Source organism: Halyomorpha halys, unplaced genomic scaffold (assembly GCF_000696795.3).
Source record: "Halyomorpha halys isolate HHAL.00 unplaced genomic scaffold, Hhal_1.1 Scaffold51.1, whole genome shotgun sequence".
NCBI lineage: Eukaryota > Metazoa > Arthropoda > Insecta > Hemiptera > Pentatomidae > Halyomorpha > Halyomorpha halys.
In genome coordinates this window covers 1,195,989-1,216,745 of record NW_027108122.1, presented here as the reverse complement: position 1 = coordinate 1,216,745, position 20,757 = coordinate 1,195,989, and the positions used below count along the sequence as shown (strand labels likewise).

Genomic DNA, 20,757 nt, shown 5'->3' with positions numbered 1-20,757 from the left:
TGATTAACCAGAGAGGCCGACATGTGCGCTATGGCGTAAGATTACCCGAACCATTGTTCTTAGCAACGAGTACCTTCTGCCGCAGTTCGGGACCTTCAAACAAAGCACGCCTCCTCCCCCTATTAATGAAGGACTGGTAAAGAGAGGACAGGGGGGTTGGCAACCCTGGTGTGCAAGAACAATGAGGACCCGCTACAAACCCTTGTTTTGTTCTCCCCGCCGAAATGGGAAGAGGCTTACACAGCTTCCGCTCTTTCGACCTCTGCTTTCAACATCGCATCCGCTCTGTCAGGCAGGAAAACTTTGATCTTTGAACAACGTTAAAACGTGCCCCATTAAAAACCATATTTACGTTTCATTATTATCTTCCAAATTCTTGTTCAATAAGAACGATATGAGGTATCCCGTAGTGAGTTTGATTCAAAGAACAAATAACACAAGACACTCGTATATATTTCTAGAATATCAATAATACAACAATTTATGATGGTCAAAGTGGAAAGAAATACATTATAATTTGTTGTGGGAAAATCCGCTGATTTTGAATAGGAATATTGACAAATTTTCATAGTCAAATACAGTTAAATTTTCTTTTTAACATGGATGGACACAACCTTCCGTCTAAATTAAGTGAGATTTTCTGAAAAAAGTCTTCTGATTACTTCAGTTATCTTATTTATGCAGTAAAAATAAGATATTTTGATTGAGGATGTTTTCTGCCATAAATTTAGGTTGGATTACTTCCACGATTTTGTAACTCATGACGTTTATGACAATGAATGTTATGACACTCTTTATAACCATATATAATTAGACGGAATACATAATGAGAAATTAAGAGGAAGTAAATAAGGTTATTCAACTTGTACGTAGTTGAGACAGAGCGGATATTTGAAAGGAATATCGACTTTAGCTATTAATACCCCAGCAGTAGCTGCCCTAGTTTGATCTCTGAGTCATAAATCGATATTCACCTGACCTAAAGTCGACCGGTCGATGGCGGCGTAATAGCTATTGCGTCAGTCCCCTGTCATCCTAATCCCTTATATTACTTATTTTTAATTCGATTTTATTTTCTTCTTTATTCAATCAAACTTTAGTTGCCGTAATACAACTCCATAAAAATCCATTTTTATCTATTCCATTCAAAGTCCATAAACAACTCCAGGATAATTTCGAATAACATTAAGGAGAGTTGTCACGGAATAAAAATTAAAAAAATAATTTTACTAAGTGTACGCATTAGTAATTGATACTTAATCTTCAAAACTTCAATCAGTTGGAATGAAAGTTCGACTACTTCTGCTGAATCGATTCCCTATAGCTCACTGCTTGCGGCGAATCGATTCTTTTTACCTTATTCTCCTGCGTCCTCACTGCCAGAGGTAGGAAAACTTTGTATTCCTGCAGAAATTAAAAAAAAAATTATGTCCTTTTAATCGAATATTTTTAATCACATTATACGTTTTTGACATCCAGCACCAAAGTTCGTTCCGTATATACACCTGTGTGTCTGCTTGTCGGTCTGTTGTCGAATTTGTGTCGATCAAACCGTTAATCGGATTTAATTCAAATTTTCAAGTTTCCTGCTGATTGATATCTAGTTCTTCCCTCGTTTATTTAATCGGGTGCCGTCAACTACTTTTATGTGCATGTCTAAAAGAATTACCCTCTGTGAACTTGTTTTTCGAAGACTCTATTTGGTCCAAATTTGAAGGAAAATAGAAGATTTGTGTAAAATGGGTATATATAAATCAGGATTGAGCGTGGATACTAACCATACCACCTCCTTGCATAATATTTGTTCATGAAGCAGTATTCACTTATCAAGTACTTAACCATCCGAAAGGTTGAAGTGATGCCTACTATACAGAAAATACTCCCCTACAAATAATTTTTTATTATTTTTATCAATTCTCTTATTTTGGATTACAAAAAATATAATTTCAGAACTTGATCGGAAATTTTCAAATGTCGTATTACAAAAAATTACTGATTTTAATTAGAGTAAATATATTTAATTTAATACTCAGTACAATATTTAAGTAAAAATATACTAAAAAAAATTAATTCTAAGTTTATGGGTATATTAATTATGATGAATTCTCATATTCAATTAATCGCTTCAAATAATGAACAATATTAGATCTTATGTATATTATTTCCAAAATAAGAAATAATGAATTTTATTATACGTATAAAATGTAATCTACAGAATACTGGAAACTTCTAAACCTTTTTTTCGTTTCTACGTAGCTAACAAATGATCGAATTATGTCTATATTCATCTTGTGTTTTTTTTTTCAATGCTTTTTTTTTCAAAAATCGCAAATAACATTTTATCTATTACCCAGTAATTTGCTCGACCATCCAAGAAACGGTTCATATACTTTCTCAAGCACGCATATCATTTGGTTTTATTTTAATTAAGAGCGATCCTTTACTGTAATATTAATTCATTTAAAATATATTACAGGTCTAAAAATAAACGCAATAAACTTAAATAAAGTTAATTCAGACATGATGACTATTTTTGGAATATTTTGTTTAAAAAAAAAAAAATCAAATACCAAATTTTCAATTAAACACTATGTTAAATATACTGGCAAATTAATATTGTTTATGATATTCAGAATCATATATTCTATAATTTTAACATATTAAGTAAAGGTTAATTAAAAATTGCCACTTGTGAAGAAAGTAGAGTAGAGAAGGGGCCGGAGACCAGCCCAACGCTTGGGTATGGCGGGATAGCCTACCCTATTTTTATATTCTATTTTTTGTTTTTATTTTACATCCTTTAAAGTTTTACTCGAGGGTAAACGGGCTGGTTTTAACTATTTTTCAGTGATTGATTAAAATAGAGCATAGCGAAAATATGCTATACTATATTTATAGAATATAGGTTGGAAATTAATAATACAACAATTAATAAGCAGGAATAAAACGAATATATAGAAGAGAAGAGCTTAAAGTGATTTTGTTCTTGAAATATTCATAAATTTATCGTCACATCAAACACAAAAACTAAGAAATCCAGACAGGACAATTAAGCTAGTTTTTTTAAATAATAAAAACTTTATCAACCACAATTATGATATAGAAATTCTAAGTTTAGATCGGGTCTATTATAAAATTCCAAATTTTGACTTTTCCTACTATGTCCGCGTTGTCGGTGGCAACAAAATGTCATAAATCTTATTATTTTTTATTTTTCAATTATTTGCTTATATCTTAATAATACAGTTCACGACCATTTTGTACGTAATGTTTTTTTCTGCGGCCATTAACCCTACTCGCTCTGTCATATTTAGGAAAAGGTTTGAAGAACGAAAAAGATTTTATTGCACTGCCAGATTACTTTGTGCTGTCAATACTATCCACTCGTTTTTCGTTGGTATTCTTCAAAATAGAGGAGGAGCTGAGAATCTTATGCTTTCATAACATATGAAATGAACTTTTACCAACCAAGAGACAATTTACACACACAACTATAACAAATAACTGGATAACATGTAAGGGAAAACCGCTTCGAGTTAGTATCTAGAGAATCATTTCACGCGTACTGCAGAATCATGTAGCGTATATGAAAATAACGTAACAGCCAATTTTAGTTACTGATTTTCACGGAACCAAGTGAATACACGAAAAATGTGAATTAAACCATTATTGAAGGAAATTTAATGAACTTTTTATATTTTTATATATATAATTACTTTTAACCTATAGTCAGTGGTTTTAAATTAATACAAAATGTAGGCCTCCATGCGCACATTCCACATTAAGGGAACTTCTGGGACCTGCTTAAAAAAGAAAGCCAATAGTATTCGTCCATAAATATAAATACACAAACTATAAAGTGCAAGCACTAATACGTTTTGTTTCATGATGGGAACGACTATCAATGATATAACATGATTTCAAAAGCAAAAAATTATCTATCAGAATTGAATAAGTCAGTGAAGTTGTACCACAAACAAACTACAAGATTAATAGTATTAGTTTGTACTTTATTATAAAACAGGGCCCTGGATGTTATTCAGGACCATTGGATAGAAAGTATTGTTGATACTTAAGCGGATCGGTAGCGCCGGAGCCAATAGTCGTGGAATAAAACTGAACGTATCAAAGCAGTAGTAAATTGTATCCTCTACAAGTTTTATAAGATCATTTTTTTTCTGGATAATAATGTATGCAAAGATATCAGAAAAATATTGAAAACTTTATTAAATTTTTCGCTCAACACCACGTGCGTGTATACTATGTACTCGTTACATTACATCTATGTGCTGTAAGCAACCTATTAATTGCAAATTAATATTCTCTTCATAAGTTGTATATCGTCTATTCAGCCGAGGATCGACCTTGGAGTCAGAAGACCCTCCTCGGGCACACCCAGGCTGTAAAAATGAGTACTCATTAATTGGGGGGACTGACAATTGACCATGATTCTGACCAAATCACCTCCTTACATAACTGTTGGTCGAGATACAGTACTTCCTTACAAATTAATGAGCTCCTGAACCTTCATAGCTTGTAGTGGTACAGGTGTTCTTTCTTTTTTCTTTTTTAATTCATTTGTTGTACTTCATTACTAAATTTTGTAACATTCTATATATTATTATTACCCTATCATTATTTGCCTATTTCAAATTAATAATATTTTGTTTTTATTTTATTTATTTTTTTCAGTATTTTCTATCTTTGCTGTAGCTATTTTTATCTCTAAAAATAATTTCAAAATTGTAAGGTTTCACTTTATAAGCCGTTACAGCTTCCACAACGCCTCAATAATTAAAAGTGTTAAAAATAAATATTTCTTTTTATATTTATTATTTTTGTACGCTATTTTACCTCCGACCTACCGATGTTGCCATATGGTCGGACCTCATTTGTTATACTTCGCTGGATTTTTTAAAAAATTTATGAGGCATATAATCGGTTATTATTGATTTTGCAAGACAAAACACTTCTATTGCCTGGATTGCAAAAAAAAAATCCTTAATAATATTGATTCAAGTATCCCGCAACGTCGGCTCAAATTGTTGTTTTACGATTTTTTAAATTTAATTATTAATTATCGTACAATAACTATTCAATATCCAATTTATATCGTCAGAGAATAGACCTCTATGGCGATAAATTATACAAAGTGTTCAAAGCAAAGGAAAGAATTGATCAGGTTGTAAATAGAAGATGTTTAGAAGAGAACAGGGGGTCTGAAGGTCGTCTCCTACGTCACTGAATGACTCACTACGGCCCTACGCCATGGCTACCCCTTGCCTTCGTCACATCCACCCTCCAATAGGGGGATTAGGGAGGAATAAAAAACTTAAAAAGCAAAGGATTATTATAGCTAACATAAAAATCATTTTAAAATATCGGAAATAATAAATGACTAAGTAAACTGGTCCGGTTTACACAAATAAAAATTTAATTGATTTTTATTGATATTTTTTAATTAACATTGTTTTACTTTATTGAAAATTTTCTAATTAATTTTCATTGAATTTTTATCAAAAATTGAAGAAGAAAAAACTTATTTAAAATAAAGTTTCTACAAAAACTTTAAAAAATTTAAATAAAAATATTTATCTTTTTAGCATATATTTTTTTAAATGGAACTTCTATAACAACGTGTTCTTTTACAACTCAAGAAAAATAAAAATGAAACGAAAGTAAATTTCCTGAAGCAAGAAGAAATAAAAGCAGTGAGGTGAGCACAAGGCTGGTCAATTCTAGCAGGAATATTATTATGTAATTATATTGTAGTAATATTTATGTATATATTGTAGTAATATTATGTAATTATATTGTAATTGGATGTTAAAAGATTAGAGATCAACAATCTCGGAAGCACCAGTCCAATTGAGCTAGCTTCTGTTTTTTTATAGTCTCCAATTACAATATGAAAAAATTTCCTGCTAGAGTAGACTTAAGAAATGGCTTTTCTATTCTAATTATTATTATTATGGAAATAATATTTTCTGCCTTAAGGTATAAGAGAGAACACATGACCATTATTTATAAAATTTGAATACATTATTTCATTTCCAGAAGTTATACATCTTTCACCCAGGCCTAAGACTGCCACCGTGTTCTTTAATGTTAAAGCGTAAGCACTAACATATTTCATATATATTAAAAGTCTTTTTCACGCCCTGATTAAAACCTTAACTTCAGAGGGAATAGTAATAATCCAAACAAAAAAATTAATAAACAATTGCTGTTTTTGATCTGAGCTGTCTCCAAAAAATTACATTTATGTTCTAAACAAAAAATATATATACATTTTTTTTTATACTTCAATGGCTACTTGATTCCCAAAAAGGATTAGATTACTTATACATCATAAAAATAACTAATATAGAACAAGGTAGGCAGGCCAAGAAAATTTTTCAATAAATTTTCATTGAGTTTTGTTCAATAACTGCAGAAAAAAAAATTTTTTTAGAAAAAAGCTGTGAGCCAAAACTTGAAATAAAAATATGCTTTGTAATTTTTAATTCCATTTTTAAGATGAAACATTTTGTATATAGCATGTTTTAGGTAGTTCTAACAATCAAACTTGTATTATATCACCAGAAAGTAACATTTATGAGTATAACTACTGTCCTAATTTGTAAAAACATTGCAAGATATTTATTAAAACTTTTTTTCACATAACTTACAATTTTCAGACATTCTTGAAAAAGGGGAGCTATCTTCTTATGGCAGCAAACTCTATAATTATAAAACCTGCACCACATTCTGAATTAGAAAAAGATTTATTAAAGATCCTCAATCTGGTAAAGTTAAAGAGGATTCAGACTGATAAGTACAAAAATTAGTAAATTTTATACTATTCGAGTAGCTTTATGACCAAAATTGGACAATGGTCCTCTTATTAATTGTATAGAGACAATCATCAGTCAACAACCCTGATTAATTAATTATTATGTTTTGAAAACACTTTCCTTAGATTTGAACTCAAAATAAACAGATTGACTAAAAAAAAACGAGAAAACATAAAACACATTAATATTTCTTTTTTTTTAAATTATGAATAAAGAAAAAGAAAAACCACCATAGTAATGAAGCTCCTGCTTAGGCTTATACACATAATCTCTGACCACAAAAAATCAAAATAATCAAAAGGAAGGGAGAGAAAATATGGTACTCATTAGTTGTGTTTTAACGAGCTCTGTTGCCCACCAGAAAACAATGGAAAGTGGAATGGAACATAACAACTAAAGACAAAGCTCTTAAAAAATCCATTCAAAAAATAATTTAGACTGTTCTGAATTGAAGATGTCGCATTACCAAATTATATATTTATAAAAATATTGAATTAAAATGTTTTACAAGTCAGAACTTTCAAGTCTGCCAACACAAATCAAATTCCTTTGAACAGTACATTACTAATTGAGCAACCAAATTTATAATTTTTATTTTAAATCTACTTTGGGACAGATTAGGATAAGCCATGGCCTAAAAAAACTGCTACTCCAGAAGTTTATCGTCACTATAACGACAATTACAATATTTTTAAAGACTTCTTACAAGCATTTTTTTTCATGAAATCTTTCAATCCCATTATATGGGACGAATAATGAATTAAATAATCAAAATTAATAAAAAGTAACGAATATCAGCTATAAAAAATCTAAAATCCTGTGTCTGAACCCTACACAACATTAAAATAATGGTCATCATTCTAATGTTATACAGCCATAAAAAGGATAGAATAATTTCAAATACCATTATTATTATTTCCACAAAGAAAAATATATTTATAGAAAATTCTATCTCCATTTCATGCCCTTAACACTCAACATAATTTTTTCATTACCTTAAGTAAAAGAAACTTTAACAATTTAAGTTTAGCTGTTTTTTCTTCACCATATTCATTTGTTTCTTCATAAGGTTTCGCGGCTGGTATGACCAAAACAACATGAGTATACAACAGATGTGATGAAGAAAGCCCAATTTAATTAATTTACATTGTTCATCTTTAAATTTTTGTTTTACTATCAGTGATTTACACTATTAAGTTAATAACACCATAGTAAATAAGGGTTCGTTAATGTTTTATTTGAAAATAAAAGAATAAAAAGTTTATTTTGATTGCACTATGAATTCTGGGACTACAAAATTACTGAGATTACATATAAATCTTAAATTAAAAGTAAAAATCACCATTATAAAACATAAGAACCAAGTAACCAAACTATTTCAAAAAAATATATAATTAAATTTTTGATATAAGTACTATATCTTTATGTTTTGACTCTATAATACAAAAAAAAAAATAAAATTGGTTGTTTCAGGTGAATCATCCATTTATTAACTTCAAAAAAATATTCATAACTCAATTGAATATAAATAAATAAAGTAAAAATTATAAGGTTTAAATAAAGTCAAAAACTTTTTTATTTTTGTTATATCATTTAATTTTTAACTCTACTCTTTTATAGCTCCGGTTTAAAAAAAAAAAAATATATTGGATCACTTAAACAAAGCTTAAAGCAAAATTGGAATAGCATAATACTTAAAATAGCAATTAATGCAGAGCAATAACTTTTTAGTTTCCAACACATTTATTTTCTAATATTGTTCCTTGGAAATAAAAATATGCACCCACAATTAAAAATAAAACCTATCCACTTAGTTTATTAAACAATTATGATGAAATATCTAGCCAGTTTAACAGGATTTATAAGCTAATGTTCATATATATATATACACACATATATATATATTTTTTTTTTCATTTCATAGCTCTAACTAAATCAAATCACAGAAAATCCTACATTGAATAAAACTAAACTTTTAAAATTATAATCTTAATATTTAAATTAATACTATATTGGTTAAAATCATTCAAAAGTTTCTCATTTGATTTTTATTCCATTATTGAAATGAATTCCTCTTAAAATTCTATGCCTAACATTTCAAAACATATAGAATCCAAAAATCCATCATTCTGTGGATTTCCTCATAGACTATGAACCATATATATTTTTTTAATTTGGTACTAATCAGAAGACCACCCCATATTTATCATTACAACTCAACATTATCATACACTAATATCTCGAGAATTTATGAAGATAAAGAAAAAATACTAAGTATTATAGTTTAAATCATTACACTCAACCACAAAAAAAAAAATTAAATCATCACATACTTTTCAAAATTAGAACCGTTACAAATATGTACCAGTAAAGAAGGATGCCCTCTAAGACCACTCAATTCTACCCCATTGGTACACTGGTCCAATTTTTAGAAGTAAAATGGTAAGTAATAGATAGAGAGCCCACCCACTCTGCTCCCTTAATGCCTTTTTCTTGTCCATTGTGTAAAACAGAATTACTTATTAACTAATGGACCTCATTAAATAATTGAAAAATACATAAAATTTAAATGTGGATGTTAATTATTGAGGATATATAAATCAATTGTAAGAAAAGTTTAAGTAATAGAGAAATATGAAATATGATTCTGAAGATGAGGAAAAACACTGTGTAGAAGATCAAAATAAATAGTTCACAAAATTATTTTAAATATAAACCTTATTTCGTCTAAAGACAAATTATGGAAAAAATAAATAAAAAAATAATTAATAAAGATTTTCAAAGTCAATTCCTTTTTTTCATAAGTAAATTTTCAAGAGAGTACTTCATAAATTACACTCTCTTTATTAATAATCAATTGATACACGCAATGTCATAAGCAGTGCTAGAAACTAATACAATCAACAAAGATATCTGCTTTGAGCTGAATTCTATAATAGTAATTTAAATTATAAATATACCAAATTCCTGATCCATATAATATCATACTGAATTCTAATATTTTATAAATATAAAACACACAAAATACTTGATGTTATAATTGTTATTTTATCCATGGCTAACAGAGTGTGCCGACTTTGAAATTATTTTCTTAACTGCAGCTTCAAGATCAAATAAATGAGTATCATTGCATTCAGGTGCAAGGTTTCTCATAGCCGTGGCCAATCGAAACAAATACTCAGCATTAGATCCACTGGGGCCTGATGATTCTGAGATCTGTTTGGCTATCTCTTCAGTCTTGGCTTCACCAAGATATGATGAATTGTCTCTAGTAGCTATATACAAAAATAAATCAAATGGTTCATTGGGATTGTCTTTAGGATAAAATTTCACAGTAGATCTCTCATAACCATTTTTCTCACGGTAATCAAGATGCTTAAGAACATTTTCAATGTTTTCTTCTGCTATTTCATAAGCCACACCCCAAACTACATCCTGTAACACAAAGGCACAATTATTTCTGTAACAAATAAATAGATTAACATTAAAAGAATCAAGCATATTGTTATACAGTAATTTTATTTGATAATTAGTATAACCTCTAATAATTAACAATAGTACATGTTAAACTATCTTTGATTGAAACATTCAAATTATGGAGTTTTTCTTTTCTTTCAATTTTTCATTACAAAAAAAAAAAATTAAATTCTAAGATATCTGAAACATAAAATGAGTACCTAAAACTTGACAGAGTGTAAATCAGACAACAATAATGACAACAGAATTTTCCAAAAATACAGCCATATCGATAATCAGACACATTTACCTATCAGAGGCCTCCCCTTCACAGGCTCTAGCCAGATCAATTCATGTTTACTTTACTTATCTATTCTAACTTTATCTAGTCTAATCCATACACAGTTTAGAACCGATAACTCAAAATTTGATATGTCAAAAAACTTAAAGCATTAAAGAGCTTGGAGAAGATATATTATTAACAAACAGAAAAAGAGGGTTTAGCACTAGTCCAGGCTGTAGAAAATTTCAACCCTGTATTCATATGGAAAACACTTATAGTTAGTGACCGATCATAAGCCTCTAGAAGTTATATTTGGGCCAAAGACAAGACTGTATGCATACATTCATTTATTAAATGTGGAAACTCAGGCTTAAATTTTATAATTATATGGTCATTTACAAACCTGGAAAAAATAATAAAGTCAATGCCCTGTCCAGACTTTCACAAGCAGAGGAGTCAAATTAGAAGAGAAGTGGAAATAGAAGCTGAGGATGATAGTGAAATCCAAATTATAAAAAGAATGTTAACACTAAGGCAAAAGTCTACCTGAATTAAAGAAGTATGAAAAAATGTAGTCGGTTAAGGGAAGCAAATGGCTTGTAGTTGAAAGGAATAAGAATTATATTTACAGAGCATTGGCACTATCATATGGGTCATGTGTATGTATTTTTATCACATATCACAAATATGGGCATCCTTGAATGGTGGTGAATGAAGAAAGCACTGAGGGTTAATGTAAGGTGATCCCACATCGAAACAGAAGTAGAACAAAAGGTAAAAACGTGCAGAAGCCGTTAACTGACTTCCACAGCACTGCTTCTAGAGCCGATGACAAGAAGAATCAGAGGAATCGTGGCAAGAAACTGGAATTGGTTTTAAAGGGTCTCTGGAAAATATCTAATGGAGCTTTTTGATTACTATAAGTGATTTTATTAACTATAATGGCTGAAAAAACATTGAAAAAGTTGAAGCCGTAGTTTGCCCACTAAGGATTCCTAATTAAAATTACATCTGATGAAAAAATCAAAAATTGCATGAAAATTAAAGTTAAAGTGGAAGGAAGAATATAAATATCTTTCATAGATTCTTAAGAACTGAAAGAAGAGAAAAGAACGAAGAGAGCGTCGAAAGGAAGAATGAAGATCGGATTGAGGAGGATGGAATGCAGAATAGAAAGTAAAAGCAAAGAATACCTTCAAAGAAACCATATTCCTTAAAAGATTGTTTCATTTTAAAGCTTGTTAAAAAAATAATTAAAAACAAAAGGAAATAAAGATGTATTATATGTCACATATGTTGATATATGAGAGTAGATTATAAGAAAGTGTGTGATTACTATTAACTGTCTTTGAGTATATTTTGTTATCGTTACAACATTGGTTGAAAATAAAATACTGTCAATAACATACAGTCTGAAGTTGTAAAACTTTCCATTTTTTATTTTTATTTTGTTTATTTACCATATTTTACAACCGAGAGCCTCATTTAATGAGTGGTCTGGTTTACAAAAAACATCATAAAAATAAAAATCCTCTATAGGTACTATCATATATAATATAACCTCTATACATCAATTAGTATTATAGCAAAATTTTATTCAGTATACCAATAAATGTTAAACCACTACTTTATTATATTATATTTGATTAAACAAACTTTTAAATATAGAAAATAATTTAATAGAATAAATAAATAAATTTTTGGTGGAAAGTCGATATGCTAGCTTTTAAGATATCACAACAGTTTCCAACAACATTACAGATAACTGGATATTAGGATTTTTTATTCTTTACAAAAAAAAGGTAATCTTATGCAAGCATTGTCAGTGTAATTTAATTTCCTTAAGGTAAGAACTTTTGATACTGAATCAGTTAGTTATAGGACCCTATGTATATATTACAAATTAATATAATCTTACAACTCACATCTGGGCTTGAGGTTGGTAGAAGAGTTACTACACGGCCAGGCTGAAAAATAAAAGTATTTCATGTACAAACTAATTTTAAAAAATTAAAGAGGTGACAACACCAAAGTTAATTTGACACCTTTTCTGGTACTCCTCTGTGGTCAATACTAGCTTGATAAAACCGCCTAAGATATCCTTTCACATAGCCAACCATTTTAGTTTCGATAGGAAAATCAACTTTCCAAATCAAAGATCCATAACCAAACAACCACATTTTTATTGAAATTCAGATTTTGATGTGATATATCAGTATTAACTTAATTTGAGTTAATGCCGTAAGCAATCAACAGCAAGTTAAATAATTACAAAATAAGGTGTAATTGAAGTCCTGAAGGCCTGTTAGGCCAGCAAGATAAGAAACAATCATTTTGAAGTATGGAAGAATATTATACGGTTATCTAATCTCAGCTGGTTGCTTAGGTTATTTTGAAAAAAAAATAAACAAAGAGAAATATTGAACTATTTAAATTGTAAAATAATATTCATCATTTTTATGTTACTTTAAATAGTCTTTATTTATATATTATAAAATGGGTCAATTCATTTTATATTTTATTAATCACTTTATTAAGTTGTAAGCTGTCACTAGGTAATGGCGGGAAGAAGGTTTAGAACTGGCACCAATCAAAGGGTCAAAATAGTTATTTACATATAAGGTTAAATTATTTGAGTTTTAGCGCGTGATAAGTCATTTATCCATCACATATTTATTTTATCCTTAGTTGCAGTGTTTTAATTTATGTCCTTTCCTATTTTTTCACGTAAATATGGGTATTCAAGGATTGCTAACATTTCTGGACAAAGCTTCCAGACCTGTAAATATTTCAGAATTTTCTGGTTGCACAGTAGCTGTTGACACTTATTGTTGGTTGCATAAAGGAGCTTTTTCATGTGCAGAAAAACTGGCTAGAGGAGAACAAACTGATCAGTATGTTTATTTATGTGAAATACATAATTTATTTTGTGTAACTTGGTTGAGTTTAAAGATTCAACCCAATACTTATGTTTTAGGTATGTGAACTACTGCATGAAGTATGTAAATATGCTGTTGTCTTTTAACATCAAGCCAATTTTAGTTTTTGATGGTCGTCATTTACCTGCAAAGGCTGAAACAGAAAAGAAGAGGAGAGAGTAAGATACATTCTATTTTTATCAATTTTTTATTGAATGGTCAACTTGTGTTCACTAATTTTATGATTATATCAGATTGCGAGAAAGCAATAGAAAACGTGCAGCTGAGCTTTTAAGATTAGAACGAGATTCTGAAGCAAGATCACTTATTCAGCGATGTGTAGATGTCACTCATGAAATGGCTTCTAACTTGATGAAGCAATGTCATGCTCAAGGAGTTGATTGTATTGTTGCCCCTTATGAAGCGGATGCTCAATTAGCTTATATGAATCTGAAAGGATTTGCTCATATCATAATAACAGAAGATTCAGATTTAATGTTATTTGGGTGTAAATTGGTAAGTTTCTATAAACTAATATGTTGAAGTATTCTATATACTTTTGCAAAATATGTTAAGATGATGTATGCCTTATTTTTATACTGTTGCTTTTATATAGTGACCATTCTTTAAAATAATATTACTACTGATATGTTACAGTTTTAATAGTTAGATTTTTCAATTAATATAACTTCATATTCGGCATCTCCCACGTATCTTTCTGTGTAAATGGGCCTCATTTGTGTCAGTTGAACCATTAGTACTATTATTTTTCTCTTTGCTCTCTCAAATTGTGAGCATGTTATCTGTGAATACGTATAGGACTTTCTGACGGTCTCGTTCCAGAAAGTTTAACTTCAACATCTTCCATGGGTTCCTATTGATCATTTTACAAACATATTTAAACCACTTCAACAGATATTAGTGGAAAGAAACACACTGGGTTCTACATCCACCCAGATTCCTACCTGTCTATCTATATATTTCATCTCAACTGTAGTGATTCAACTTATCTGTTTGTCAATTGTAAACCAACTCTCACATAAACTCACCTGAATAGGATGAAACCACTTTAAAAATATGAAATATAACTTTGATGGTCTCCTGTTGTTTGTCTTAAACAGTGTTTCAGACCTGAATTGACTTGGTTCACTTTTCTTATTCTATTTGAAATCTCATGCTCTAAGTCTTTACTTCCTAATAAATGTTCACAAATCAGTGGATCGTTAGTTTTTCTAATTCTTCTCCATTGAAGTAGATTGGCGCATTTGTTCCCTTTTTTTCTGGAGGCTATGAGTACTGTTCTAGAAAACATAGATCTTCATCTCTTTAAATAAAAAGCTCTTCCTGCTAATCAATCATTACATGTTTCATTTTGTCAGCAAATAGTACGATATTATCATTTGCTAACAAATAGTTTTTTCTGTGATATGTTTTGTCCTGAGATTTAATTTTTTAATCACAGTCTAGGATGTCCTGTTGCTAATTTCATGTTTGTCATCTTCTGGTATAATAAACAGTAAAGACCATTAAATCATCTATATGTTTTTATGACAAAAAATATATATTATTAATTTTTTGCTAAACAATGTTTTTAAATATAACTCTTTATGCTAGTTTCTTCATTATTTAAGAGATTTTTTTCTATATATTAGATTTTTAAATCCTGATTCTACACAGTAGTATTAACTTATTAAATTAGATTTAATTATTGCATTTTTTCAGCATACCAGGTAAAGCTGTGCTTAATTTTTTGCTGTATATAACTTCATCTGGATGAAATTTGCTCTGAAGTATTTTGACCAATCAAGATGATGGAAGGTTATTAAAAATAAAGCCTTAATGTTATTCTTATAAGCTTAAGCCTTTTTTTTTTTAAGATGATCAGGGCTTCAGTCAAGAAGAAAAAAATAGTCAAAACTGTTTATTTATTTTCTACCGATGTTTCATCCCACAATGTAGGTATTTGGGCATCAATAAAAATATTATATTATTGTAGCCCTGATAAAGACCTACATTGTGGGTTGAAACATTTATTTTTGTTTTAATTTCCTTTGTTATTTAGAAATAGTGGAATCTTTGAATCATTTTAAGCTTGGCTTTGTCTATCTGTGTTTGGTATTGGTAATTTTAGGATGATTTATTTATTTGTTTTTTTAATAACCGTGGTCTGAACTGTTCTGCTTTAATTTTAATTTGTTTGAATATGGTATATCAAGTTTTATTTTTATCTGGAAAAATATGGTTTCATTTTCTTCTATCAGTTTGGAATAAAATCAACGAGAGAGTTACATGTTCATATGGATTTTATTCTATACATAGAATGCTATAGTAGAGGATATTCTTATGCCTAATTCATTAAAAATTATTTCTAATTGCCTATTACTAGGTTTGTAGTAGAGGAGATATAGATGTGAACTGTGGATTGTTCCATTTCATAATATGAAATGGAAAAACACTGACTGGTTTGCTTATATCTCTGATTTTAAAACTAAAAAAATTACAGCAGACTTTAATCTGAAGGTAGTTACTGATAGTTTTTTTGTGATTCTTAATTGTCCATTTAATTGGTAATATTTTTTTATATCATTTTCTAGGTTCTTTTTAAAATGGATCTGAATGGAAATGGTGTTTTAATTGAACAGCAGAAAATTCCTTTGGCCATGAAACAACACCCAAATCAATTTTCAATGGACAAGTTTAGATATATGTGTATTCTTTCTGGTTGTGATTACCTCAAATCCCTTCCAGGAATAGGATTGGCTAAAGCCTGCAAATTCATCAAAAAAACAGCAGATGATAATATTAAAAGGGTAGATAATTTTAACAATAAATATTATTTTTGTTTCTAAAAAATAGCCTTTAACTATAATTGCAAGAGAGAAAAAATTATTAAAATGATATAGTGGAATTTTTCTCAGTATTAGAAAGCTGTTTATTATTCATATTTATATTTGAAACCCAGTATACCCTGTTTATATTTATTTATAAATAATGGTAGGGTCTAAAATTCATTATAATTATTTGTACATTACCAGTCGATCATTTTGTCAATATCTGTTGTTTAATTACTGTAAATGTCTGTGATTCTAGATAAAATCATTCGAAATAAATTTTTAAAAGTAGTAAGCAGATGGAAGCAATACTTTCTGATAAACATGTACCAAAAGACAAAAATAAGGTTACTTTTTAGACGACGCGAAGAGGAAGAGGAAGAGGGTCTTAATTATGGAGTTCTTTCCAGATTGCATGACTATTTCATTATTTTTTGCTTAACTTATGTTTTCTTGGCAGGAACAAAATTTATATTTGCCATTGCCATCACAAGAAACCCTAAAATACAAACTTTTATAGGAACAGAAAAATAAAAATTCTTTTTTTATAAATTTGTCTTCTATGGTCTTCAGATTTTTTTTCTTAATTTACAAAAATAGTAATAACTTTAACATGAGCCCATTGACCTACACAAAACTTGGGGACATTAGTAAGTGAAAGTTATATAATACACTGCACCAGATTTTTAAATCTCTTTTATGAATAAAATTAGTTTCATAAAATTATTACCTATTGATCCTTTAATAAATAAAATTACACTAAAATAATAAAATCATATCATTGAACCAATAAGTTGAGTTATATCATTTAGCATGAAAATCATTAACACTGTAATTTAAAAAGCGTAATCTATAAACTTAAAAAAAGAATTTATCACTTCCAGTCGTCATAAAGTTATTGGACTAGTCCTAATATTTTTAGGAAATACTTGATACAAAAAAAAAAGAAAAATCAATTTTTTTTTTTTATCCTAAAACGGTTTTTATACCCTAAATATTTTTAACAATTAATATAAATTTGATTATTTAGAATAATATAAATTTCATTATTGAAACAGACAATTGGAATAATTTTTATTGGTATTGAAATCAGAGTAATAAGAATTAAGTTGTTAAGATCCTTAGAAAACATTTAAGTAAACAATGACCAATTTTTATTTTATATATTCATTTCTTTACAGGCACTTACTAGGTTAGGAGCATATTTAAATATGCCCAACTTAATAGTGACTGAAGACTACAGGGATAAGTTTGTCGAAGCTGATCATATGTTCAAGTATCAGCCTGTCTTTGACCCATTGACTCGTAAAGTAGTTACTCTGAATCCTCTTCCAGATAATATTAACAGCCCTTTGGCAGATTGTCTCAGTAGAGAGAAAAGTTATCAACTGGCTCTCGGAAATCTCAATCCTTTTACTTTAGAGCAGGTTGATTCTTGGAATCCAGACGAGCCTCAGGTATTTATATTCTTCTGTAATGTCTGTAAATCTAATGATTTGTTTAGTTCTTAAAATCTTTTAAATGATTAAACATTCTCATTCAAACATTCTATTGATAGATAGTTTAGACTTGTTGAACCTATAATTTTATGTCTATTTTTCATTCTAAGTACTTAGAAATGGTTTTAAAACTAGTTTACTTCTGTGAGAAATATCTTATTGTAGTTTATGAAATTTATAAACATTTTATGACATACGGAAACATCGCTGAGCCAACTTTTCGCCCCATGTTGCAGGGCTGTTTTGACAGAAGTCAAAGTGTCATTCTGCAGCATGGGATGAAACATTGGCTCATTAGAATAGTTGTCACTATTTGAGTTTGTTTTTTTTACCGCACCCGGACCATATTCCATTTATTTATAAAAATTTTTATGTTTAATTTTGATTTATGTTTTTTCATTTAAAATTTAAGTTATTTTTATTTATATAAGAAATAGCATTTCTTATATACATAAACTATGTTTTCCCGTATATTTCAAATATTCTTGGAATAATCGTATAGCTAAAATTTTAGAATTAAAAATGTTTAAAAGATAGAAATTGAATAATTTGTTTAATATTTAATAAGGATAAATTAATATCCAGTTTCAATATTTATTTTTTTTATGTGTGTTATTTACAAAATAATAAAATCTTGTAGTCAGATGTAAATTTGTTTTAATTTTTTAAATAGACCTAATTAGTGCAATTGAAGTATATTTAAGATTGATTCATTCTAATCAATTTCATTGATTCTTTATAAAACCATTGAATCAATGTATGTAATCAGTTACTTTATTTATAATTAAATTAAAATGAAATTAATGTTTTAGTATTATTTTTATTGGAAATAGAAAATACATTATTATTAAATGAAAACAAAAATACTATGATTATAAAAGGTAAACAAACATTTAAAAAGTAAATAACAGAACATTATATATAGGCATCTTTGAAACTTTTATAATACAAGCTCTTCTGAGAATGTTTTAGTTAGGTTTGGTATTTTAAAGTTGAGGAGAAGATGATTGTGGATGCGGCCAGCAAATAATCAAAAACTTATTTATTTGTGCCGATGTTTTGACCTGAATTTCAGGCCTTCACCAGGGCTAAAAAAAAAAAAAAAAAACATTTAGAAATATACATAAAAATGAATTTAGTAGAAAGTAGTTGATTAATAACAATAGAAGATGAAATAGAATAATAGAATAAATAATGAAAAATTACAAAACTGAAAGTGTTGAAGAAATAAAGAAGTAAACATAATGAAAGGTGTGGAAGAAAATGTAAATAATAAGTAATGGACCTAACATAATAAATTATGTAAGTAGTGTCCAACATAATGAAAAACAATCTAAATCAACATATTGAAATATATGAAAGAAAAATGAAATATAAGAGTTTCTCACTAGAGTGATTGAATTTTAACTTCACTGATAGATAGCAGGAAAAAAAAAATATGTTAGATTGACTGGAAACTGTAACTGTAAAGAATAAGACTGTTAAGGTAAAATAAGGAAGAAGAAATTAAATTAAAGTTAAAAGAGTAAAATTAATAATGTGAAATAAAGTTCTTGTTAAAAAATTAAACTCAAACTTTTTTAAAAGTTCAATAACTGTTTCAAATTCTGGATATTCAAGTTGAAAAAGAAATTTTCAAGGATTTCATTTAAATACCAAAACTAAGTTCCCCGTTATAGATATTGTTTTACCAAACATAAAGTTTGAAAATGTCTTATACTTGAATTATCTTTATCTTGTATATCTAAATTATCTTAAAAAAAAAGTTCTTGTATAAACTGTGTTTCATTTCTCAGGCTATAAAAACCAATGGCTGGAAAACTACTATTCAAAGGCATAAAAGTATTTGGTCTAAGGATTACAAACTCCCTCCTTCTCTTCCTCCAAAGAAAGACCCACGTGATGTATCTCGGCAAACTACCAAAGGTAAAATAGCTATGCAGCCTGTTTCCACTTTAACTGAAAAAATTGCAGCTCTGCCTCCAAAACCCGGTTCGTATAATTTTATTTATATGTTTTTAGTTCACTCAGTTTTCCCAATTACATACATATATATATATATTATTTTTTCAGATATTGGAGAAGAAATAAGTAAATTACGTGAATCCTATGGATTTAAAACGAGCATTGCAAGTAAATTATCAGAATCTGAAAAAAAAGTAGAAAGTAATGAAGTTAACTTCAATGTAGCAACAGATGATGTATTTCAAGAAATTCTTAAAACTCCTGAAAAATCCCGTCCAAATGACAGTACAGAATTTACTTTAGATGATATACTTGGTGGAGATGGCTCCCCTATATTAGAGGGAAAAGTCTGGCGAAATCCTTTTTCATCGTCTTCTAATCAGAAAAAAGGAAAGCAACTGAACAAACCAGGTGGTGCTCTTGATCGGTTTTCAAAACTACGAAGGACTGTAGTTGAAGAAGCTTGTATTGTGCAAAGCAGGTAATATTTCAACTGCCACAAAACTTTGGTTTGCTTGCATGGAAAAAGAGAATATAAAAATATTTGTTAGTATTTTTATATTGTATTGTCCTGAGTATAAGAGCTTTTTCTTTCTAATTTTCCATGATTTGCCTTATATATCTGTATTATTTATTCTTTAACATTTATATTGAAATAAATAAATCAGTTGATTTTGTTGAGGCTCTATTAAATGACTGCCAGAAACAAAAGTAATACAGGAATACAGATGTATCTAGGAATTTTTTAAGGGAGGTACACCTCTCTACCAACTGAATAACATATCCCTAATTGAAAATATTAGAATTTCCTGCCAGACTCACCCTCATAACTTCATTTCTGTTTCTATACAGACAGTAACCAGAAAGCCATATTACGGCAAGTTATTTGTGGTGTATTCATGGATGCTCCTAATTCCTTTCTCTCCAAACACCATTTTGTATCTAACTTATACATTATACACTATATAT

The 20,757-nt window shown here is 28.8% G+C and overlaps 2 protein-coding genes across 3 annotated transcripts in view; one reads left to right on the top strand and one right to left on the bottom strand.

The window, feature by feature from the left end:
- Positions 1-9,859: 9,859 nt before the first annotated feature.
- Positions 9,860-12,909, bottom strand: LOC106691386 (putative glutathione-specific gamma-glutamylcyclotransferase 2). The gene is made up of 3 exons (XM_014437138.2): positions 12,621-12,909; positions 12,501-12,542; positions 9,860-10,271 (listed from the first exon to the last, which is right to left on the bottom strand). Exons 1-3 carry the CDS (start codon positions 12,753-12,755, stop codon positions 9,885-9,887), a joined length of 564 nt encoding a protein of 187 aa, XP_014292624.1. The 5' UTR covers positions 12,756-12,909; the 3' UTR covers positions 9,860-9,884.
- Positions 12,910-13,004: 95 nt separating this feature from the next.
- The window catches only part of tos (Exonuclease tos), an 11,873-nt gene continuing 4,120 nt past the window's right edge, over positions 13,005-20,757 (top strand). Inside the window, exons 1-7 of one of the 2 annotated variants that reach the window (XM_014437083.3) lie at positions 13,005-13,469; positions 13,553-13,672; positions 13,748-14,009; positions 16,088-16,303; positions 17,506-17,781; positions 19,620-19,815; positions 19,897-20,269. In XM_014437083.3, coding sequence (XP_014292569.1) covers positions 13,309-13,469; positions 13,553-13,672; positions 13,748-14,009; positions 16,088-16,303; positions 17,506-17,781; positions 19,620-19,815; positions 19,897-20,269 — 1,604 coding nt within the window. In that variant the 5' untranslated portion in view covers positions 13,005-13,308. Of the gene's footprint in view, positions 13,470-13,552; positions 13,673-13,747; positions 14,010-15,331; positions 16,014-16,087; positions 16,304-17,505; positions 17,782-19,619; positions 19,816-19,896; positions 20,270-20,757 lie in introns of those variants that run through there. The other variant, XM_014437089.3, reaches the window with a different exon arrangement.

Coding starts and splice junctions, on each gene's coding strand:
- LOC106691386 (XM_014437138.2), bottom strand. CDS start 12,755: ATGTGGTTGTTTGGTTATGGATCTTTGATTTGGAAAGTTGATTTTCCT. Junction 12,543..12,620: donor ACAGAGGAGTACCAGAAAAG/GTGTCAAATTAA, acceptor TTTATTTTTCAG/CCTGGCCGTGTAGTAACTCT. Junction 10,272..12,500: donor TACCAACCTCAAGCCCAGAT/GTGAGTTGTAAG, acceptor TTTGTGTTACAG/GATGTAGTTTGGGGTGTGGC.